The sequence below is a fragment of the Bidens hawaiensis genome, unplaced genomic scaffold (assembly GCF_021521415.1).
Source record: "Bidens hawaiensis isolate Kalapana, Puna unplaced genomic scaffold, B.hawaiensis_p1.1 tig00045629_1, whole genome shotgun sequence".
NCBI classification, from domain to species: domain Eukaryota; kingdom Viridiplantae; phylum Streptophyta; class Magnoliopsida; order Asterales; family Asteraceae; genus Bidens; species Bidens hawaiensis.
The window spans coordinates 1-20,525 of record NW_027498140.1 but is presented as its reverse complement, the minus strand read 5'-3'; the positions used below and the strand labels follow the sequence as shown (position 1 = coordinate 20,525).

General features: G+C 39.5%; 2 protein-coding genes and 1 pseudogene across 3 annotated transcripts; 1 reads left to right on the top strand and 2 right to left on the bottom strand.

Moving 5' to 3' along the window:
- Nucleotides 1–532: 532 nt before the first annotated feature.
- On the bottom strand, nt 533–1,552 carry LOC143595889 (uncharacterized). The gene has a single exon (XM_077074800.1). The coding sequence runs from the start codon at nt 1,550–1,552 to the stop codon at nt 533–535; it is 1,020 nt and encodes a 339-aa protein (XP_076930915.1).
- Nucleotides 1,553–5,924: 4,372 nt separating this feature from the next.
- Nucleotides 5,925–6,716, top strand: LOC143595888 (serine/threonine-protein phosphatase 7 long form homolog). Its single transcript, XM_077074799.1, has one exon. It carries the CDS (start codon nt 5,925–5,927, stop codon nt 6,714–6,716), a length of 792 nt encoding a protein of 263 aa, XP_076930914.1.
- Nucleotides 6,717–11,070: 4,354 nt separating this feature from the next.
- LOC143595890 (tetraspanin-19-like) lies at nt 11,071–14,067 on the bottom strand (annotated as a pseudogene). Its single transcript, XR_013146608.1, has 5 exons — nt 13,930–14,067; nt 13,745–13,825; nt 13,544–13,652; nt 13,299–13,464; nt 11,071–11,959 (listed from the first exon to the last, which is right to left on the bottom strand). The product of XR_013146608.1 is annotated as a tetraspanin-19-like (transcript).
- Nucleotides 14,068–20,525: the final 6,458 nt, after the last annotated feature.

Sequence of the window (20,525 nt, the reverse complement as noted above, 5' to 3'; positions counted from 1 at the left end):
GCCAATCGCGGCTTAGGAACAAACCAACTTAACCCCGTTTAACCTCTGTTAGTTATAGTATTGGGTGTAAAAAAAACCCACCAAAACCCTATCACACACCCTAACACACATTATAATTTTATAACTTTAAAAATACCCACCAAACAACCTAATACACATTTACATATCTCCATTTATATTTTATAAAAACTATACCTATTTACATATGTTAATTTATATATTTTATAAAACTAATTTGTTTAAATGATAATTTATTAGTGTAGGATTCATTATTTATAACCGTAATTTAATTTTTATAACTCTAATATTAATTTGTATAAATATTGCACGTTATGGTTTAAATAAGTATAAATATATTAAATTATTTTAATGTAATGTAAGATTATTTGACATCTAATAATATTAAGATAATGAAATAAAAAACTATAATACTATCAAGAACACGAGATACAAGACCTAACATTCATCAAAATATTAAACTGGTTAACATAATACACATACAAAGTAACACGAGATACAAGACCTAACAGCACTAATTTGGTCGGTTTGGGCAATTGTTGATCATGTGACCCGGTTGTTTACAGCCAGAGCACAAACGCCCTGTCCTTTCCTGTGCATAGGTGTTATCCATCTCGTTACGCATCCTCCTTGCACGACGTCTTCCTCTTAGTATGGTTATCTTATTTGCGTCCCCATAAAGTGTCCATCCGGCGTCGTTCCAATCTTCTTTATGACTCACAGGATGATAGTTGTTGTTGTATTGCGCACGGTATGTGTCTGTGTGAAACCTGCTATTCACAATACTTTTTGGATCTTCTTGTAGATAGTGGCAAACTTCAATTGCATGGCTACAAGGGAATCGGTAAATTTGCCACTTACCACAAGTGCAGGTTTTCTTCTTGAATTTGACCGTATAAGGACTATCGCCGGTTTCATCAGAGGTCTGTAGGCATGTTTTCACCATGAACACTTGCTCAGGTACTGAATAAGGGAATACTCTATGTTCTCGAGCCCTTATTTCACGACCATGGAACAATGTCCACTTGCGGTCCGGAAATTGGGTTGAGCAATTATACGCCTGTTGGTAGTTTATGACGTATTGGTGAACCTCTCTTGTAAAGGTATGCTCAACCAATGCCCTTATCGGGAGCATCCGGGCACCACGCAACACATTGTTCATGCTTTCGGAGATGTTCATGGTGAGGTTACCCCATCGGAGATTTTTCTTGTCATGCAGGAGTGTCCACTTACTTCTATCAATGTCTTTCAGGTATTTCCACGCCTGTTTATTTGTTCTCTTTAGGCTGTACATTAGGCGATCGTACTTTCTTTGTTGTGTCGTGCTTCCGATCTCCCAACACATCTTCTTCAAGCTCACACCCTTGAAATGCGTGGCGAAATTGCTCTTTACATGCCTAAGACAAAATCGATGGTAGGCATTGGGTTCCTGCCAGGCTTCCAAGTTTTCCATGGCGTTCTTGATTCCTGCATGCCTATCAGAAATTACACACAACCTTCGGGATCTGGGGTCTTCAACGTTCTCCGCAAACATTTGAAAAAACCACGGCGTAGGCAAGCGGCAAGATCATGTTATTTGCATTTTTCGTAACCGCCATCAATATTTTTCCTTTGTAAGTGCCCCTTAGATGGGTTGCATCTATGCAGATTACTGGCAAGCAATAACTAAAGGCCACGATACTTGGACGGAATGCCCAAAAAGATAGTTGAATATTGGTTTTCTCGCAGGACTCCTTGGATGGTGTAACCACTGGACAACGGTACCCGGGTTTGCTTGTTGTAGTGCCAATAAGTAGCTTGGCAATTCATGGAAGTTTTCTTCCCAGCTACCGTGTATGTTTTCGACGGCCTTTTTTCTCGCCGCCCAAGCCTTACCGTAAGTGATATCAACATTCAGTTTCTCTTTGATGAGAGACTGAATTTGTTTCACTTTAATCAATAAATCTGCTTGAACTTGCTCTTGAACGTGGGCTGCAACAACATTTGATCTTAGGGACCGGTTGTTGCTGCGAGAAACAGTTGTGAAACATGAATGGGTAGGAGTCCATGTTCTTATTTTGAAAAAAATTGAATTTACTAGCTTTCTGGCTGTGCATGTCCAAAGACATGGTTGAGAGCTTTGGGACTGGTTGTTTGTATCCTTGATACTTTTACATTTCGCTGTCCAGACTTTTGGTCTTGTTTCAGCCATATACAACTCTCTGTTGTGGCTGATATTCCACATTCTGACAGCGTAATAAACTTGTTTTTTTGAAGTGAAATACATATTTAAACGTATTTCTAGATTGTCTTTATCCCAAAACACCATCTCATCTTCCCCATCATTATACAGGGGAGTATAGTCTTCATCCCATCGTGTACCAACAACATTAAGTTCAGGAAATTGAGTTAGTACCTGACTTTGTTGTTGAGGAAAAGGAGGGATTCCATCGTCTTCTTCCTCTGATTCATACTCAGAAAGAGAGGCTTCACTCTCTTCAGTTTCTTCCATTTCTTCGTCCTCTTCACTGCCTTCGTCTTCTTGGTAGACGTGTGAGGAATCAGCATGTAGCAAATTCATGGAACCACCTTGCTGCAAGGTGGGAACTACCGGCGTCCATGTGACATGAATATTACAGGTGTACGGATGGACATGCGAAGCTAGTTGGTATATTAAGTCCATACCGTTTTCTCCATTAACACATGCTGTATATGAACAACCATTGAATTCATATAAGAGAGTTAACTGCGGACAAGAAGACTCTCTGTCAATTTGAACCCATTGACATATGTTATCAACGAACTCTGTATAATTCATACGATTCATAACTAAAAACGTTGTGCTACGAGTTCCCGGAGCACCTACAACAACCCCTTGTGCGTATGAAACTTCACCCCCATAATATAATTTTACCACAAACTGATAATGTGGTTGAGAAGAAGAATCCATTTTGATTTAGTGTAAGGGTTCTGTGGAATTTTGAGTGATGTATGTATGAAGCTAGGTAGATGTTAAAAAGGATTTCAATTACGTATGAGGGGTAAATGTTACTACTGCTATATATACAGTGACATGTTTGTATTTTAGTTCTAGACATGTGAACCTTTAAAACTATGATTAGAAAAAGCTGGTGACAACCCCCTAATTCATTCATGTCAGTGTATGGTTGTGAAATGAATTAAAGCTGATGTATGGTCTCAATCAACAGCAAAGATAGTACTGTATTAAACTAAGTTGGCCTGACTCTACCCTTAAATCTGTGACTCTACCCAAATCCACGGCCGACTCCACAGTTTGAAGACCCTTTTGGACAGCTGTAATAAGGTCTACCTGGACTGGTAAAATGGTCTGAGATCTTGATTTCCATCTCTTTCCCGCAGTTGCAAATCACCATTTTTACTAGAAAAAAGATTGAGATGCGTATAAAATTATGAAATTTGCTTGAAATCAGGGTATAAAATGAGAGGTGTGGGGTGTTATTTATATACAAGTCGGATGAGGAGGAACCGCTTCTTCTATTAGCAGCTTAGGAGATGTTTAAAGTTGATGCGTTGTCTCAATCAACAGTAAACCTATTTTGGCCTTACTCTACCAGTACTGCATTATTACTACAGGCTTTAATCAATGAGTTACATTTAAAGCTGATGTCAGTGTATGGTTTTGAGATGAATGAAAGCTGATGTATGGTCATTCATGTCAGTGTATGGTTTTAAAATAAATTAAAGCCGTGACATGCATAATTACATTATTGATGCGTTGTCTCAATCAACATTAAACATATTTTGGCCTTTCTCTCTTACCCGCCACCCGTGATTCTGTGGCATTTAACAGCATGTGATGTATCACGGGTTTTCTTTATCCAGTATTTAAAGACAATACTTCATCTCTTATCAAACATAATTTGCATCGACACACTAAGTTTCTTCCTAATGGCGCACCGAAGGGACCAAGAAGATAATGAGAAATTTTACTCCTCTCAACCAGTGACCAAATCAGCACGATGGACTGATGATGTTTGGAGGCGTTTGAGGAACCCTCATACAGTTATTTCGGGTTCCTCTTCATCCGTTCCCGAAAACCCCTCTTTACAAAATAAAGAGGCAACTTTGAACCCAGAGGGTAAAAATTGGTCTAAAGATGCAGTTGAGTTTTATACTAACGGAGATGCCCCTTTTTGTTATATGAAGTTTTTACCCACGAAACAACTAGATCGAAGTTTCTGGGGTAGTTTGTTAGGGTACGAGTCCAATGGAAGCCTTTCTGAGATGGTAAATTTCTAAACTCACATATGCTTGTACATATGATCTCCTAAGCGTGGACCGCAAGATTAATGATCCATCGATACGCAAAATTAAGAACTGCACCAGAGTCAGCACAACGTTGGACGGTGTTACCCCCGTGTTTTTATGATGAAATGAAAAAAGAAGACACTATAATTGCCTTAGAGCTGGCCGGAACTAAATGGCCATATCCAAAACTTTGGGAGGTTGACAAAGTGTATATTCCTTTTTCGTTTAAGGATGGTAATTGGTTACTCGTTCGCATAGATATGCGGACGATGGAATTACCCAATACTGGACTGATAAAAGGTGGAGAAGTGAAAGACTTCAAAGTGCTAAAATGGAGATGTTATCAGTGTTTTTTCCGTGGTTTCTTGATCGTATACGATACTGGCGAAACTCGGATATTATATACGATAAAAAAGAAATGGTCATGGGTTTAAGTGAAGTTGACGTGCCTTAAGACAAGGGTAACACTGCTAATTCAGGGGTTCTGGTTTGTATGATGATGGAAATGCTGGTTAAAAAGAAGCCCTTAGTGATTGAAAATGACGTTGAAGAGTCATGTTTTAACTACCAGCATCATATGGCTGACGTGTTATATAAATGGCGCGTGGAACCCGATAATGTTTAGTTGTTAGTCTTGTTTAATTTAAACGTCCCAAAACTTTTTGTAGGTTGTGACGTTTAACTGTGTTATGTGTGAGTGTTTGGTTTGTATTATGATGTTTAAGTGTAGTTTATGTAATGTTATGATGTTTAAGTGTTTGGGTAAAAGTAAAAATATATTTTATGTTTATGTTATTATATATATATATATATATATATATATATATATATATATATATATATTACATATAATTTATATATATATATAAGACAATTATGTTATTATATTTATATATATGTATATAATATAGTTTATATATATAAATAATTTATATAAATTATGTATATATAATAATTAATATAATACGTATATATATAATATAGTTTATATAATAAATAAAAATATAATGCATGTCTAGGAGATTTAAAAAGCTTATTCCTAAACCGTCATTGGGAATCGCGGCCCCCCCTCACATGGTTTTTGGTCAAAACCCTAATGCATGTGTCAGCCTTTTTTTGTCCTAAGCCTCTTTTGGGAATCGCGGCTCCCCCTTTAATTTTTTTTTTCAAAATTCCGAAACCCTAATAGATCTGCAATATATTTATCTCACTCAGCTTTTATCCCTACCTCTTTATTATACCCTAATAGTCCAAAACATGTGATGAGAAGACAATATATGCATGCACCCAAATTATTAAAGCAAGGCACAGGCATGCATGCATGTCATGTGATTAAAGCTTCCAAATTATTAAAGCAAGGCACATACATGAAGACAATACATGTGATTAAAGTAAGAAAGCAAAGGACATGCATTATGGAAATGATTCAGCATTTTCTTCAGCATGGCATGTGAATTCAACATGTGAAAGCAAATTACATCCCTATATATTTTCTCATATATTGTCCATGTGAATTCTCATCCAACACCACCATAATTCTCATCAATCTCTCACACCACAAAATTCTAAATTCTCCTACAACCATCAAACACCACAAATACTTCATACACCTTACAACCATCAAACACCACCAGAAAATGAATTACAACCTACATCTCAACCCGGGTCCAATGGATAGTAGTCTGTTGTACCTGGGTGACGAACACAGAGCCAGAAAATTGTTTTTGAATCCACAAGCGGGGGATGTCAATACCATTGATTTTAAACGGGGTGATGGTACTCTTTGGGCGTATATTAACAAAGAGAGAATATCTATATCGGGTAGAGTTGGAAATTTCATCAGTATGCTTGGTTTTGGCGGCTTGGTGTCATGTGGAAAGGGTCGAAAAATTGATAGACCTTTGGTAGAAGCACTAGTCGAGAGTTGGCGGCCCGAAACTAACACGTTTCACCAGCCATTTGGTGAGGCCACAGTAACGTTGGAAGATGTTAACGTTCTATGGGGTTTACCCATTGAGGGCCTGGCAATAGCACTGGTTGAGGAGTCGTACAGCCCCGCTGATCGCGTGCATATGTGCCAAACTTACTTAGGTTTTACTCCGGATGAAGATTTGAAAAATCACACGCTAAAAATCGGCAAAATACAAGAGTTTTTGTTAGAGAATCCAATACATGAACATTCAACAGACTTGTTATGTATGCAGCATGCGCGTTGTATCTGCCTGATACTGATTACTAATAACTTATTAGCAGATACGAATAACTCGTATGCGTCGTTACATGTGTTAAATCATTTGCGTGACTTTAATACTTGTGGGCAAATGAGTTGGGGTTCAGCCGCGCTAGCTTTTTTGTATAGAGAACTGACTAAGGGAACCAAGCCAGAAACTAGGGCTCTAGGCGGCCCAATGTCACTCCTACAAATATGAGCATGGACCCGGATTCGGCCAATGGCACCCACAATTATCAATGAGCAAATAGATTGGGAAAAAGCATATGGTGCAAGGTAATTAAATACGTACTATTGTAATACTAAGATAAATATTAATATTCTAGTAGTCGTTAATGTCTTCCTGAAGGTGGACGTATAATAAAATTAGTAGAAGAGAGACGCCTTCAAATGTTATAAAGGCCCACCGTACAATGTTACAGAGTCTATGAGAGTCCGATGTATGTTTTCTTTAACATAATGGTTTTATTAATTAAATTTTAAATACTAAGTATTAACATATTTGTATTCTTACAGTTTAATTGGATGCCTTATCGGGGCGTGATCGATAGATTCCAGGGAATGTGCACATCAGGCCAACACAGTTGAAGATCACAATGTTATTTAATCTATTATAACGTGGTGGAATATCATCCGGTGGAAAGGGTGAAGAGGCAGTTTGGATTGCTTCAAGAGATCCCTCCCTCATTCCCTATTACCCGTGCCGTGGTTACAAAACTACGAAAAACGGAAAGAAAAGGGAGAACTGGAACGGACTGGTCTGTTTACCATGCAAGATATGTCGACGACTGGAACAGTAGACACGAACACGTGTTGGAAGGTTTGGACACCAACCTGCCTACGACAGTCAACAATTACAGTGATTGGTTCCATCAGCATACGGTCCTTTATGTAACGGACCCGAGGCACGTACGCGGTAATCTCCATACTGGATTCCATGATCACGGTGGACATGCAAGATACTTGGTTAGTATGATTATTAATCTTGAATTAAAATTAATAATTAAGTAACGCGTGTAGATTCTAATTGGTTTCATTTTGTAGGCGGATGGTATAAGCTTCATTGGTCAAGAAGCAACGCGTATGCAAAACATGGGTCCTGACCATTACTACGCAAATTTGGGAGGGGTCCAACAAATGGCTTCACAACTGGTCGGATCAATTAGTCAATTTGGTCAGCCTAGTTACATACAGACCAATGAACCGGATGTGGGACCGGATAACATTATCCCCCAGCATGCTCCCCATGGTCGGGGTCGTCGTGGTTGGCAAAGAACCCGGCCTTCAACAAACTATGGTGGAGGTGAGGGGGTAGAACCCCAACAATTTACAGGGCCAAACTATGGGGATGGTACCTTTACTATTAGAGGTGCAACACCCTACCATGGGGAGGGTACCTCACAAGTTGGAGGGGAAGCAATAGATTGGGATTCCGGTTATAGACCTTCATTTAAGAATGCTAGAGAGGCATCATCAAGCAATCCATTTGGTACCCAATCGAGTTTTAACTACAACCTAGAAAATAGTTGGGCTGGATTTTTTGGACAAACTCCTTATACCAATATGATTACTCCGATGTACTCCGACCAGCCGGGGAACTTCCAGAATTTTGATAATACCGGTCTTGATGTTCCACAACCGCGATACCAACATTTAACTCCGGTTCCAATGAGCTTGGACCTGCACACGAGTCAACCAGAAAGCTCCGGACAACCAGATGACGATGAAGCCGAAGATACACCACCAAGACGAGGACGACCACAAAGACATCCTAGACCTGTTAGTTGTGGCACCGGCGGCTGTCTAATCCGCCATCCGCATAGGCATTAGATTATTACTTGTATTGTAAATTTTAAATTAGCTAATGTAATAAATCTTATTTTAACAAATAATATTGTTTTAATAAATAGTATTATTAAAAAAATATCATTCATATATATTTTAAATATACTAGAGTTAGAAAAATTAAACAAATGGAGATATGTAAATTATAATGGAGATATGTAAACAAATTAGTTTTATAAAATATATAAATTAACATATGTAAATAGGTATAGTTTTTATAAAATATAAATGGAGATATGTAAATGTGTATTAGGTTGTTTGGTGGGTTTTTTTAAAGTTATAAAATTATAATGTGTGTTAGGGTGTGTGATAGGGTTTTGGTGGGTTTTTTTTATACCCAATACTATAACTAACGGAGGTTAAACGGGGTTAAGTTGGTTTGTTCCTAAGCCGCGATTGGCAATGGCGGCTCCCTCTTTTCTTCCTAAGCCTCCATTGCCAAAAGCGGCTCCCTTTCTCTAAGTCAGAAAAGCAAAATAAATTTACTCCTAAGCTGTTATTCCCAATAGCGGCTCAACCATTTCCCTTTTTTTTTTTACTTTCCTATTTTCCTCTTTTTTTTTTTCCATACACACCATTTTAAAATTTTTTTCCTCTGAACAACCTGTACAAATATTTAACCTAAAATGAACACCGCTGCTCATCATCTCATCCCATACGTACCACTGTTCGCTGACCAATAGTAACACCACACGACCCCCCGTTACTAAATGAGTCTTTCGACAACCATAGCATCATCCCCGACAACCCTATCCTAGAAATGAACACCAAGCAATACAAATTTCCGTTCATCTGCACATCGCCGAAGCTTCCATCAACCGTGATGCTCGAATTTCCAGAAACTCTTACCGCGTGCTACTGTCACTAGAGCCACCACAACCAAGCATCGACGACTTCCGCAGGTTATCACACCCCCTTTAAAAGAAAAGGTCTGACATCATTGTGAATCATCTATTAAGGTACGGATCCTTACCCCTCCTTTGTTATCTGGTTCGATTGTGATAACCCCTATGACTAAGACCTGGAACTCTTTAACTCTTTGGCTTTCCGTTCGTTTCATGTTTCTTACGATTATTTTGTTTCATTGCCACAAGACATTTGACACTTGTATGTTCCAGGGAAGTAATATGAACTTCGAACATCATGGAAAACCAAACTTTGATCACATATCTGGGTGTGTCGGATACGATGTGGCATTTCATATCTATAAACACTCGGCTATATTATAACCAAGATGTGCGGGCTTCATCTTACGCTCAGTTTTTTTCCGATATGTTATACTTGGGTCTATAATACGTTAATTGTCTGTTACTTTTTAACAAAAACAAGCATGCGGTAGATTTAAATTAATTTTGCTCATTACCGCATGTTCCGATACTGAATTTTTAAATGCTTCAAAAATATATATTTTTATGCTATGTTACCCTGAGTGCTACGCTTCTCGTGGAGTGTCCCACGAGCATGTTCTTGTGGCAACGACAACATGTGCTCCTTCCGTGACGGAGAGATTAGTTCACGGCGTCCCTAGGTACAGGTGTGGTACAAAGCTACTAGGAGGCGTATGGATCGATCCTAGCTCTGTTTTAGTTTCTGATATGTTTCTAGGAATGGATGTAGGTGTGCCAACCTGCCCCATTCTATGTGATTGGTATACAGGAATGGCCCCTGTATATCGTCACCTCTGTTTCTGTTACTGTTTGGCTCATGGGTACATCCGTATGATATGTTTAAACTACATGTCATGGTTATGAATTATTTGTTACCGTTATAAATCGTCTGTTACTGTTCGGAGTTATCTGTTACTTGTCTGACTTAGAAGCTATTGTGTTGACTTATTCAAAAGTGTTTCAGCTTACTGTATACGCGAACTGTTTTAATAGTTGAGTAATATTTATCGAAACTATTTATCGTTTCAAAAAATTGTTTTTTTTCTATCGTCATCGTAAACTATTTTTAAACTTCCTATTTTTAGCGAAAATGTTTTAATACTCAAGCCTATTATTCCGCACTGGGCATTTGGCTCATTACGTAATTTTTTCCCTCACACAGGTTCATAGGTTACTTTGGGCGGGATGGAGAGAGTGAAATAAATATAGGATGCTTATGAAGATTTCTAAATAATGGAATTATGTCTTTTGTCTCTCCATACCTCCGTACAAAGTGACACGTCAGCCCTTTTCGGGTTGGGGTGTTACAATCAAAATCTATTTCCCGCAATTACAATTATTTTTTTAATATTTAGATACAATTTAGTCATAATAACCAAATACATATGCACCTTTACACGATTTGAATCATTGGCATCATAGATAAATGGGAGATACCTACCACCATACCTAAAAATCGTTTTAGATATATAAACTCAAACATGACTTGTGTATACATACATGTGCTGTCACGAACACAACTCATTTAACATGGAAAATATCTTTTTTGTCTTAGTTTTCGTACGTGTTAATACTTTGCAATTATAAACTAAATCTAGAAATGCAAATCTATGTGAAATAGTTATGTTTAAACAAGAAAACCTAATACTCAGTTCTCTTTTCTCTTCTAGGTTTTGACATAAAATATATAATAAAACACTTTAAAAATAACATATAAGCCCATAGAAAACCATTTAGCCAAACCTGTTTGTAGGCTCTAACTTCTAACCTAAATTAACTCAAAACTCATCTAAACAAAATGTGAATTTCATTTTAGGTTTAACTTGAGTTTTCGAATCAGAAAATCAAACACTATTAGCCACTATCATCTTTACTCCATAATTTACTCGAACTTAGATGGACACCACGAGACAATAAGTTAACTCGAGTAGGAATGCGATTTGTTGCAACCAGAGAAGAAGATATATTAATTCACTTATCTTGGGGCACAGGATCTGCTTGAACTTAATATTTTCGAAACATTCAACAATTTATTTCAAACTAGACGTGTAAAGGCGTGAAGGGTTAACAGACGAAACAACCTTCCAATCCATTAAACTTACATGTCCTGGAAAACAACATTTTATCTACTCCTAATGGTTGGTAAGGTATTGACGAGCCTGTGAGTATTATGGTGGCGGAAAAAAATCATTTGATTCGGTAGCATGGAGAGGACACGGCTAGCTAATTTGGAGCTGATCCAAGAGTTGACAAACTCTTATTTAGATCAGTTAGGAGTACAGGTTTGATCAAACTGCCTGGCAAACATGAGTTAGAACTAGCACACGTTTGAATGTTTGATCATGTATTGATAAGGGATCATCACTGCTCATTTTTTCCAGGGCAAATATCGCCACTTTAAAATTCATTTGAAAGGAAAAGTTGAAGAAAATATGGTGTACACATCAACTGAACGAACTGAATGAAAAATTACTTGTAGCATGTTGAAAATGAAATAGCATAGTTATATGTGCATCTAGTAAAACAGCTACAAGATGCCTTTGCAGCATAAAACCTAGGTATTTAACAGCATTTACAGTAAAAAAAAAAACTTGTTTAAATAAATCATACTTCAAAGAATCAAACATTTCGGTTTGTGTGGGTGTGCTCCCATATATCACAAACCGACAACCAAACTTCCCACTTAATGTTCATATCTTCACCTTCTTCCCTGAAACAGAAATTCCCAACAAACAGAACTATGATGTCAAAGGTAACCAAAATGTCAGTGAAGTTCAAAGATAGCCATCGATAACTCGAATTTATGCATAAAAGGATAGGGGCTTTAAATGGAACGCGTTTGCGGATTGAACCCGGCACAATCCCTAAAAATGTGTTAAACACATGAACACGAACACAAGACGGTTATTGGCGAGTTGACACGAACATGGCCTATTTAACCCGAATTTTTATTTGTTTTATTTTATATTTTACAAATTTACAACAAAAAATATAAATGCACATAAAATAGTTAGGTTTTAAGTGTTTTAACTATAAAATCTGATACTTATTTCTCTTCTATCATTGAAAACTTAAAAGAAAAACCTGATCGCTTTATGTAATAACATATAGCACACTATTTTTTTTAAATAAACGTGTTAAACTATTCAACACACGAACCCGCAGGCCGACCTGAACATGACCCGTTTAGTTAAACGTGTTCACGGGTTGAACCCAGTAAAAAAGATAACCAATGATGTCTATTTTTAGACCCCAAAAAAACGAGAAACTACACTTTGTGTCCACTAACAGAAGTTATGTTTTCTATCAAGTTTTTATTAAAATGACAACTCTACCCCTACAACTAAAGGATAGAACTTGTACATTTGAAAATTACAAATTATGTTATTTAGTTGCAGGGGTAAAAATTGTCACTTTAAAAAAAAGTTTACAGAAAATCTAACTTTTGTTAATGGAAATGACTAGGGCTGTCATATTTACCGGAAACTCAGATCCGAAACCACCCAAACCAGAATTAGAGACTATCCGAAAATCTGAACCGAACCCTAACCTTAAATGGGTTGGTTATCGGGTCAATTTTTCCTGAAAAAACGACCCGAATAACCCGAAGAATAACCGAACACTTATTGTCTTTTTTTTTATAGATGCATTTTAGTTTAAAGTCTTTGGTGTTCGGAATATTAAGTTTTGGGATTATAGTTTGTTTTGAGACACTTGAACATTATCATATCATATTGTCAGATGATATCAGAATTTTGATCATATTTTTTTAGTAGTATGATGCATTTAGATGATGTTTTGTGAAAATAAACATTTGTTTTTCATTTTACATCTAAACCCGAATACCAAACAACCTGACCTGAACCAACCCGAACTTTAACTGGGTCGAATAACCGGAGGCAAAAACCAGAACAACCCGGAACCCAAAAAAAAAAACCGGACGTAATGTGTTATAACTTTTTAAATAAAGTATTAACTTTTTGTAATTATTGAAAAAGGACACAACCTACAAGCTGAACTGTAGTTAAAGAGCACGAAGTTTAATTTACCCGAGAATTATCGGGTTCCGTAAACAGGAGCACCAACGACATAAGCGGGTTGATAATTCCTCAACAACGGGGCTTCATCAAGGGTATATTCTTCATCACTGTCATAATATCTCTCTCGATGTGGCCCGAGACCTTTGAGAACGAGTGCGAAAACCGTACACAACCCCTGCCATGCATAGAAAATATATCATGTAAACTTAAATCAAATTAAAACTAATTGTTTGCGCGCGCGCGTCACTACATACCTGAATAGATACAATAGATAATCCAACCCACTTGCACGTACATGTCAAAATTCTCCTTAATAAAATCCTTGAACTCGTTAAAGTTTCCACTTGGGTCTTTTGGGAAATCCTAATATAACACATAATAAACTATAGGATAAATAAATAAATAAAAACATACAATTACGTACACAATTGTAAAGGTTTACAGTTAACAAGTACCTCTTCCCAGTTGCGGTTTAGAAAAACGTCCATTGTAACCGCACCTTCGAGCATTAAGAGAAAAACCACAAACACCAAGTACTACATACATGTTAAGTCCCTCAACAAAGAATTAAGATAATATCATTAGTCGCGGAAAGCAAGGGGTAGTTAGGTAATTTCACTTTTGTTTAAATCAAGGATACGTAATAGAGGCAGCAACCGTTTGCTGTCTCCACAATAATATGGCCCGAACATGTGATCAGACACAAGGTTACACCGAGTCCAAGAATTGTGTATATGAACCTGCATAATAATTCAGCAAAAACATAAAATAACGGAAACTGAAAATTTGGAGGATATTTGAATCAGCAAACTTTAAAATATGTACAAATCCAATCTGATCAAGAGACCACATGGTGGCCCATAAACAAAAGTGCTAAGATTTAACAACCATTACTTTTTGAAAGCAATAATTACCATAATAAATGGCAAAAAGTTGCTTAACCACATATAATAAAATTAATAATGGCAAAAGGTGGCCTAACCACAACCAACATACCTTTTTCAATATCATCCAAATTTATGCTCTAAGGCTGAGGGGTGTGGGGTTTCAACGGGGGCGCTAGAGCCCCTCCGCTCGCGCCCCCAGATGCTAACACTACACCACTGGGGCGCTAACCGGGGCGTTAACGGGGCGCTAGCGCGGAAAAACATGTAGGCGCAAGCTGGTTAGCGGGAGAAGAGAGAGAAAAGCACGGGATTTGATGGTTTTTTGACCGTTGGGAGCCGACCAAACCCAAAAAAAAAAATATTTTTCCTATATAATTATACCCCATTAAAGCCCCCATTAAAGCCCCCCATACCAGGGCCAGGGGCTCCAACGGGGGCTCCAACACCCCCCTTATCCAGTTTCTCTCTCTGCCACACGTCATAATATTATTGGTTGGAGCCCCCACTGGAGCCCCCATTAGAGCCCCCCACACCCCTCAGCCTAATCATCCAAATACCATACAATATCATAGCCATCCCAAACATCCCCATGAAAGAATTCACCACTTTCAGCACCGACTGAATGCAGCATCCTCATCCAAGTACAACTAGGGTTACGAAGGATTGATTGATTTGATTTGATATGATATATACTTTTATTGATTAATAATGTATAAATCAAGTTGAACTGGATGATGATGATGATATATGATTCATTGAGGGTTGAATTCGTCAATGCCACCACTAGATTTTCAATTTCATTTTATTCTTTCTGCATTACATTTTACTTTTTTTTTTATTTATTTATTTCAACTAAAAAGTCGTTGCTTAAACTGGACAATGGGATTAGACCTATTGCCAGTGGGGCCATTTGGAGGCGGTTGGTTTCTAAGGTTGCAATGAGGGGTGTCGGGAAGAAGATGGCTAAATACCTCGGTAACTTTCAATTTGGGGTGGGAGTCCCTAGTGGGGCAGAGGCCGTGCTTTATAGCACGAACAGTTTTCTAAATCAGTTTCATTTGAATGGGTCATTGGCTATGCTTATTGTTGATTTGTCCAATGCCTTCAACTTAGTCGATAGGACAACCCTTCTACATGAGGTCCGGAGTTGATGTCCTTCCATTTCTCTTTGGGTGGATTTTTTATATGGGCAGTCGGCTATGTTATATGTGGGTGATACTTACATTAAATCCACCACTGGGGTTCAACAGGGGGGCCTTCTTAGGCCTCTCCTTTTTTCCTTAGTTTTGCACCCACTTGTCCACCAAATCAGAGATCGGTGCAAGCTTCTCTTTCATGCTTGGTACTTGGATGATGGCACGATTATCGGGGATACTAGAGAGGTGGCCAAAGCATTAGATATTATCAGGTCTGAGGGCCTCGTTTGGGTCTTGAATTAAATGTTAAGAAAACAGAGTTATTTTGGCCAACGTGCAATGAGGTGAAGGTACAGGAGGGGTTGTTCCCTTGCGGGATTGGAAGGCCGATGCTTGGCGTGAAACTCCTTGGTTGTGTTGTAAGCCGGGATGCGGGGTTTATCAGCAGTTTGGCTATGAAAAGGGCATCTAGCGCTGTGGAACTGATGAGCTGTCTCCCAAGACTTCGGGATCCTCAATGCAAGCTTCTTTTGCTTCGCTCATGGATGGGAGTCGCCAAGCTTTTGTTCGGTTTGAGAACATGCCAACCTATGTATGTGGGGGAAGCTGTTTCCATATTTGACAATGGCCTTCGAAGGGCGATTGAGGACATCGTGCTTTGTGAGGTCCGTTCTTTGGGGATCTCTGTCACACCCGGCCCTGAGCGGCGGAAACAGCCGGGCGTGCACGAGTGGGGATTGATAATTAAGCACGGGCCATTGCAAAACATTCAAAGATTTTCATTGCGCATGAAATGTTTAATACAAATACATTACATTGTTTAAAGATTACATAAAAACATCCAAGTATAAAAACTGTTGAAGATTTCCACGCCATATCCCCTTTGCGCGGCGGGTACAACCACGCGCATCGAAGGGATAGAACTAAAATCTTCCAAAAAGCTAGTTTTAGATGTTCAGCGTGAGGTGCTCTAAGTGTGACTCCATGCGCTACCTAGTTATCTCCTGAAAGACACGTAAAAATATTTGAATCAGTATAAACTGAGTGAGTTCACAAGTTTTAGTAACTTGATAAATCGTATTGCATCATAATCTCGATACAAATCATTCTGAAACATAATTCTGATAGCATTATTAAACACATGCTTGGTAAAACATAGATCTATCAACATATTCTGATAAACTCGTTCCGCGGTTTACGCGCGAACATTTCTGGGAACTGTGCTCGTCTGTGTAAGTGGCGCTGCCACTACGAGCGAATAATACTGTAATACCGTCCCGCGGGTTACGCGCGGACACTTCTGGAAAACTGTGCTCGTCTGTGTAAGTGGCGCTGCCACTACGAGCGAATAATACTGTAATACCGTCCCGCGGGTTACGCGCGGACGTTGTGCCGGAAAACAAGGCGCTCGTCTGCGTAAGAGGAGCGACCTCTACGAGCGGGCTCAAACCCATAGTACTGCCCCATGACCATACTAGGCACTCGTCTGTGTAAGAGGAGCGACCCCTACGAGTGGGCGGATCAAACCAGCAGTCCCTACCCTTAGAGTTCCAATGGTAAAGTGATCACTTACTCGAATCTGGTGCACTAACATTGAAATACCATAGATAACTGTTCGCATTGCTCATCATGAAACATAACTTAAACACGTAATCGTTTGCATAGCTTGTAAGTATACCATGATAAAACATTATTTAAGTACGTGTCCCTCGCCCCGAAAGTAGTTTAAAAACAGTGAAAACAGTGAAAATAGGGGCTGTGAGACTCACCTGAGGTTCTTGTTAAGGGATTAATCGAGATTCGGGTTTTCTTGGTGTTGGCCTTGGAATCGAAGGTCTAGAATACGATTAAATAACAAGAAGTATATATATTAAGATCAAGAAATAGGAGAATATAAGGGTTGGATAGTAGGTCTCAAGGTTATATTCTCGGCTTACCTAGTAACAGGATCGGAAATGAAAACAACGGATGCTTGGGAGAGGATTAGTGCAAGTTTGTAGTTCTTTGAAGTGTGTTTTGGGTGATAATTTAGGTTACAAATTTATAGGCAAACTCAAGGGAACACAATCCCTTGCTTTAGGGGATTGAAATCTTTTCATATCTAAATGTAATGATGATAAAGTATGGAAGTTATTATTATTTACTTAAGAGTGGAGTGGTGGATAAAAGATTTTGATTTGATTTGGACAGAACATGCAGGTCTGGGGTTGGTGAGAATAGGGTGGCTGACAGTTGACTTTTCATGTTACAGTGTGCTTTTTCAGGTACTTTTGTCAGTGTACAGTAAAAAGTGGAAAATCTCTGAAACACGCTACTGTTTCCTTTTGGGCGGGAGTAATCTCCTTATGTCTGGAGAATAGACTAAGTGTTCTGTGCGCATCACTTTGTGCGCATAGCTTTCTGCGTGTAGGACATTTCTTTGCTGCGGGTAGATACGTAACCTTCTCGCAGTTAGGGACATTTGAGTTTCATTTGTAGATTCTCCAGGTGGTCTTGGTATTTCAACATAGTGATCAGTCATGTTGAAGTCAATTCCATCTTGGAGCTTCAGACAAACTAGCTCTCAACGTTCCCCCGCCATGCGGGGAGGTTAGTTCCCTTCCGCACGCGCATAAACGATTTAGGATGCACCCGCCTTAGCATTATGCGGGATGGTCAACCCATAGACAACATAACGTTAAGTTACATGAAAACATAAAGCCAAAACATTCACGCATGGCGCATATAACATATGCTCACGCTGGTTCTTAACATGGTGCGCTCGCGCAGGTTGCATGTAACAACTGCACGCGCTGACTAACATGGCGCGCTCAGCGCAGGGCGCACATAACAAATGCACGCGCTGACTAATATGGCGCGCTTAATATTCACAATCACCTAATTATTAGGTTGATTACTTAGCTTATGGGTTTGGGAATTTACCGGTTGTCACATTCTCCCCTCGTTAAAACGAATTTCGTCCCGAAATTTAGGAGACGTTGCTGTCAGAAGCCATGCTCTGAAAGAGGTGTGGGTATTTCGTGCGCATCTGGTCTTCTCTTTCCCAAGTGAATTCAGGCCCACGCCTTGAGTTCCATTGAACCTTTACTAACTTGATTTTGCTGCTGCCTAACTTTTGTTCTTTCCAATCGGTTACTGCTATAGGTTCTTCTACGAAGTGCAGCTGTTTGTCGATGTGAATCTCTTCCAACGGCAAAATCAACGTTTCGTCAGATAAGCACTTTTTGAGGTTGGGACACATGGAACGTATTATGAACTCCACTGAGTTCGGCGGGTAAACGGAGCTTATAAGCAACCGGACCGATCCTTTCCAGGATCTCAAATGGTCCAATGTAGCGTGGATTCAACTTTCCTCGCTTGCCGAAACGGGGGACTCCTTTCCATGGAGAGACTTTCAAAAGTACTTTATCCCCTACTTGAAATTCCAATGGTTTCCTTCGCACATCTGCGTAGCTCTTCTGTCTGTCGCGCGCTGTCTTAAGGCGATCCCTTATCTGAAAAATCTTGTCTGTTGTTTCCTGGATCAATTCTGGACCAGTCATTTGCTTGTCACCTACTTCAGCCCAGCACAGTGGGGATCTACACTTGCGCCCATACAAAGCTTCGAACGGCGCAGCCTTAATGCTTGTGTGATAGCTATTGTTGTAAGAAAATTCAACCAATGGAAGATGAGTATCCCAGCTACCTTCGAAATCGATTGCACCACGCGCGTAGCATATCTTCCAATGTCTGGATTGTTCGCTCGCTTTGCCCATCCGTTTGAGGATGATAAGCTGTACTCATATCAAGGCGAGTACCTAGAGCTCCTTGTAACGATCTCCAAAACCTTGATGTGAACCGACTATCTCTATCAGAAATGATGGACACTGGGACTCCATGTTTTGAAACTACTTCTCGAATATACAATCTGGCTAACTTTTCCATCTTATCGGTTTCCTTGATCGGCAGGAAGTGCGCTGACTTAGTTAGCCGATCTACAATAACCCAGATCGTGTCATAACCCCCAGGTGTCCTTGGCAGTTTGGTGATGAAGTCCATAGAGATTTGTTCCCACTTCCACATGGGAATTTCTGGCTGTTGAAGCAATCCTGATGGTTTCTGGTATTCAGCCTTTACCTTCGAACACGTCAGGCACTTACTGACATACGTCGCGATGGCGCCTTTAAGATTGGGCCACCAATACAGCGCTTTAACATCCTGGTACATCTTGTCTGCGCCAGGATGTACGGAATATCGCGTCTTGTGAGCTTCGTTCAATACCTGCTCGCGCAATCCTCCCTTGAGAGGGACCCATATGCGGTTAGCGAAATATAGATTGCCGTTCTCTTTCAGTTCCAAATTCTTAACCATACCCCCAAGGCATTCGTTTTTAACAAACTCTGGTTTCAAGGCTTCTTGCTGAGCGTCTCGGATGCGGGTAGAGAGATCTGCGTGAATGGTCAACCTTAGAGCCTTGACTCGCAGCGTTTTTATTCGCTCCTTCCTACTTAGCGCGTCTGCCACCACATTCGCCTTTCCAGGGTGGTACTTAATTTCACAATCATAATCATTCAACAACTCCACCCATCTTCGTTGCCTCATGTTTAAATCCTTTTGATCAAATATATGTTGAAGGCTCTTGTGATCCGTAAAGATTATACACTTTGTACCATAGAGGTAATGGCGCCAAATCTTTAGCGCGAAGACAACCGCTCCAAGTTCTAAATCATGCGTTGTGTAGTTCTTTTCATTGGTCTTGAGTTGGCGTGAGGCATACGCTATGACTTTGTCTCGCTGCATAAGGACACATCCGAGTCCCTGATGTGAAGCGTCGCAGTAAACGACGATGTCATCCGTCCCCTCGGGTAAAGACAAAATTGGCGCACTACATAATTTCTGTTTCAACAATTGAAATGCTGTTTCCTGACTTTCGCCCCAAACAAACTTCCTGTCTTTCTGAGTTAGCGCGGTCAGAGGTAGAGCTATCTTGGAGAAGTTCTCAATGAAGCGTCGATAGTAGCCAGCTAGTCCTAGGAATTGCCTCACCTCAGTTGGGGTTTTTGGCGCTTCCCAGTTTTCGATGGCCTTGACTTTGGAAGGATCAACGTGTATTCCTTTCTCGTTTACAACGTGACCGAGAAAATGAACTTCTCTAAGCCAAAACTCACATTTGGAAAACTTCGCATACAACTTTTCTTTCCTCAACAATTCCAAAATCGATCTCAGGTGTTGCT

Excerpts from the sequence above, each read along its gene's own strand:
- LOC143595889 (XM_077074800.1), bottom strand. The coding sequence starts at position 1,552 with ATGTTTGCGGAGAACGTTGAAGACCCCAGATCCCGAAGGTTGTGTGTA.
- LOC143595888 (XM_077074799.1), top strand. The coding sequence starts at position 5,925 with ATGAATTACAACCTACATCTCAACCCGGGTCCAATGGATAGTAGTCTG.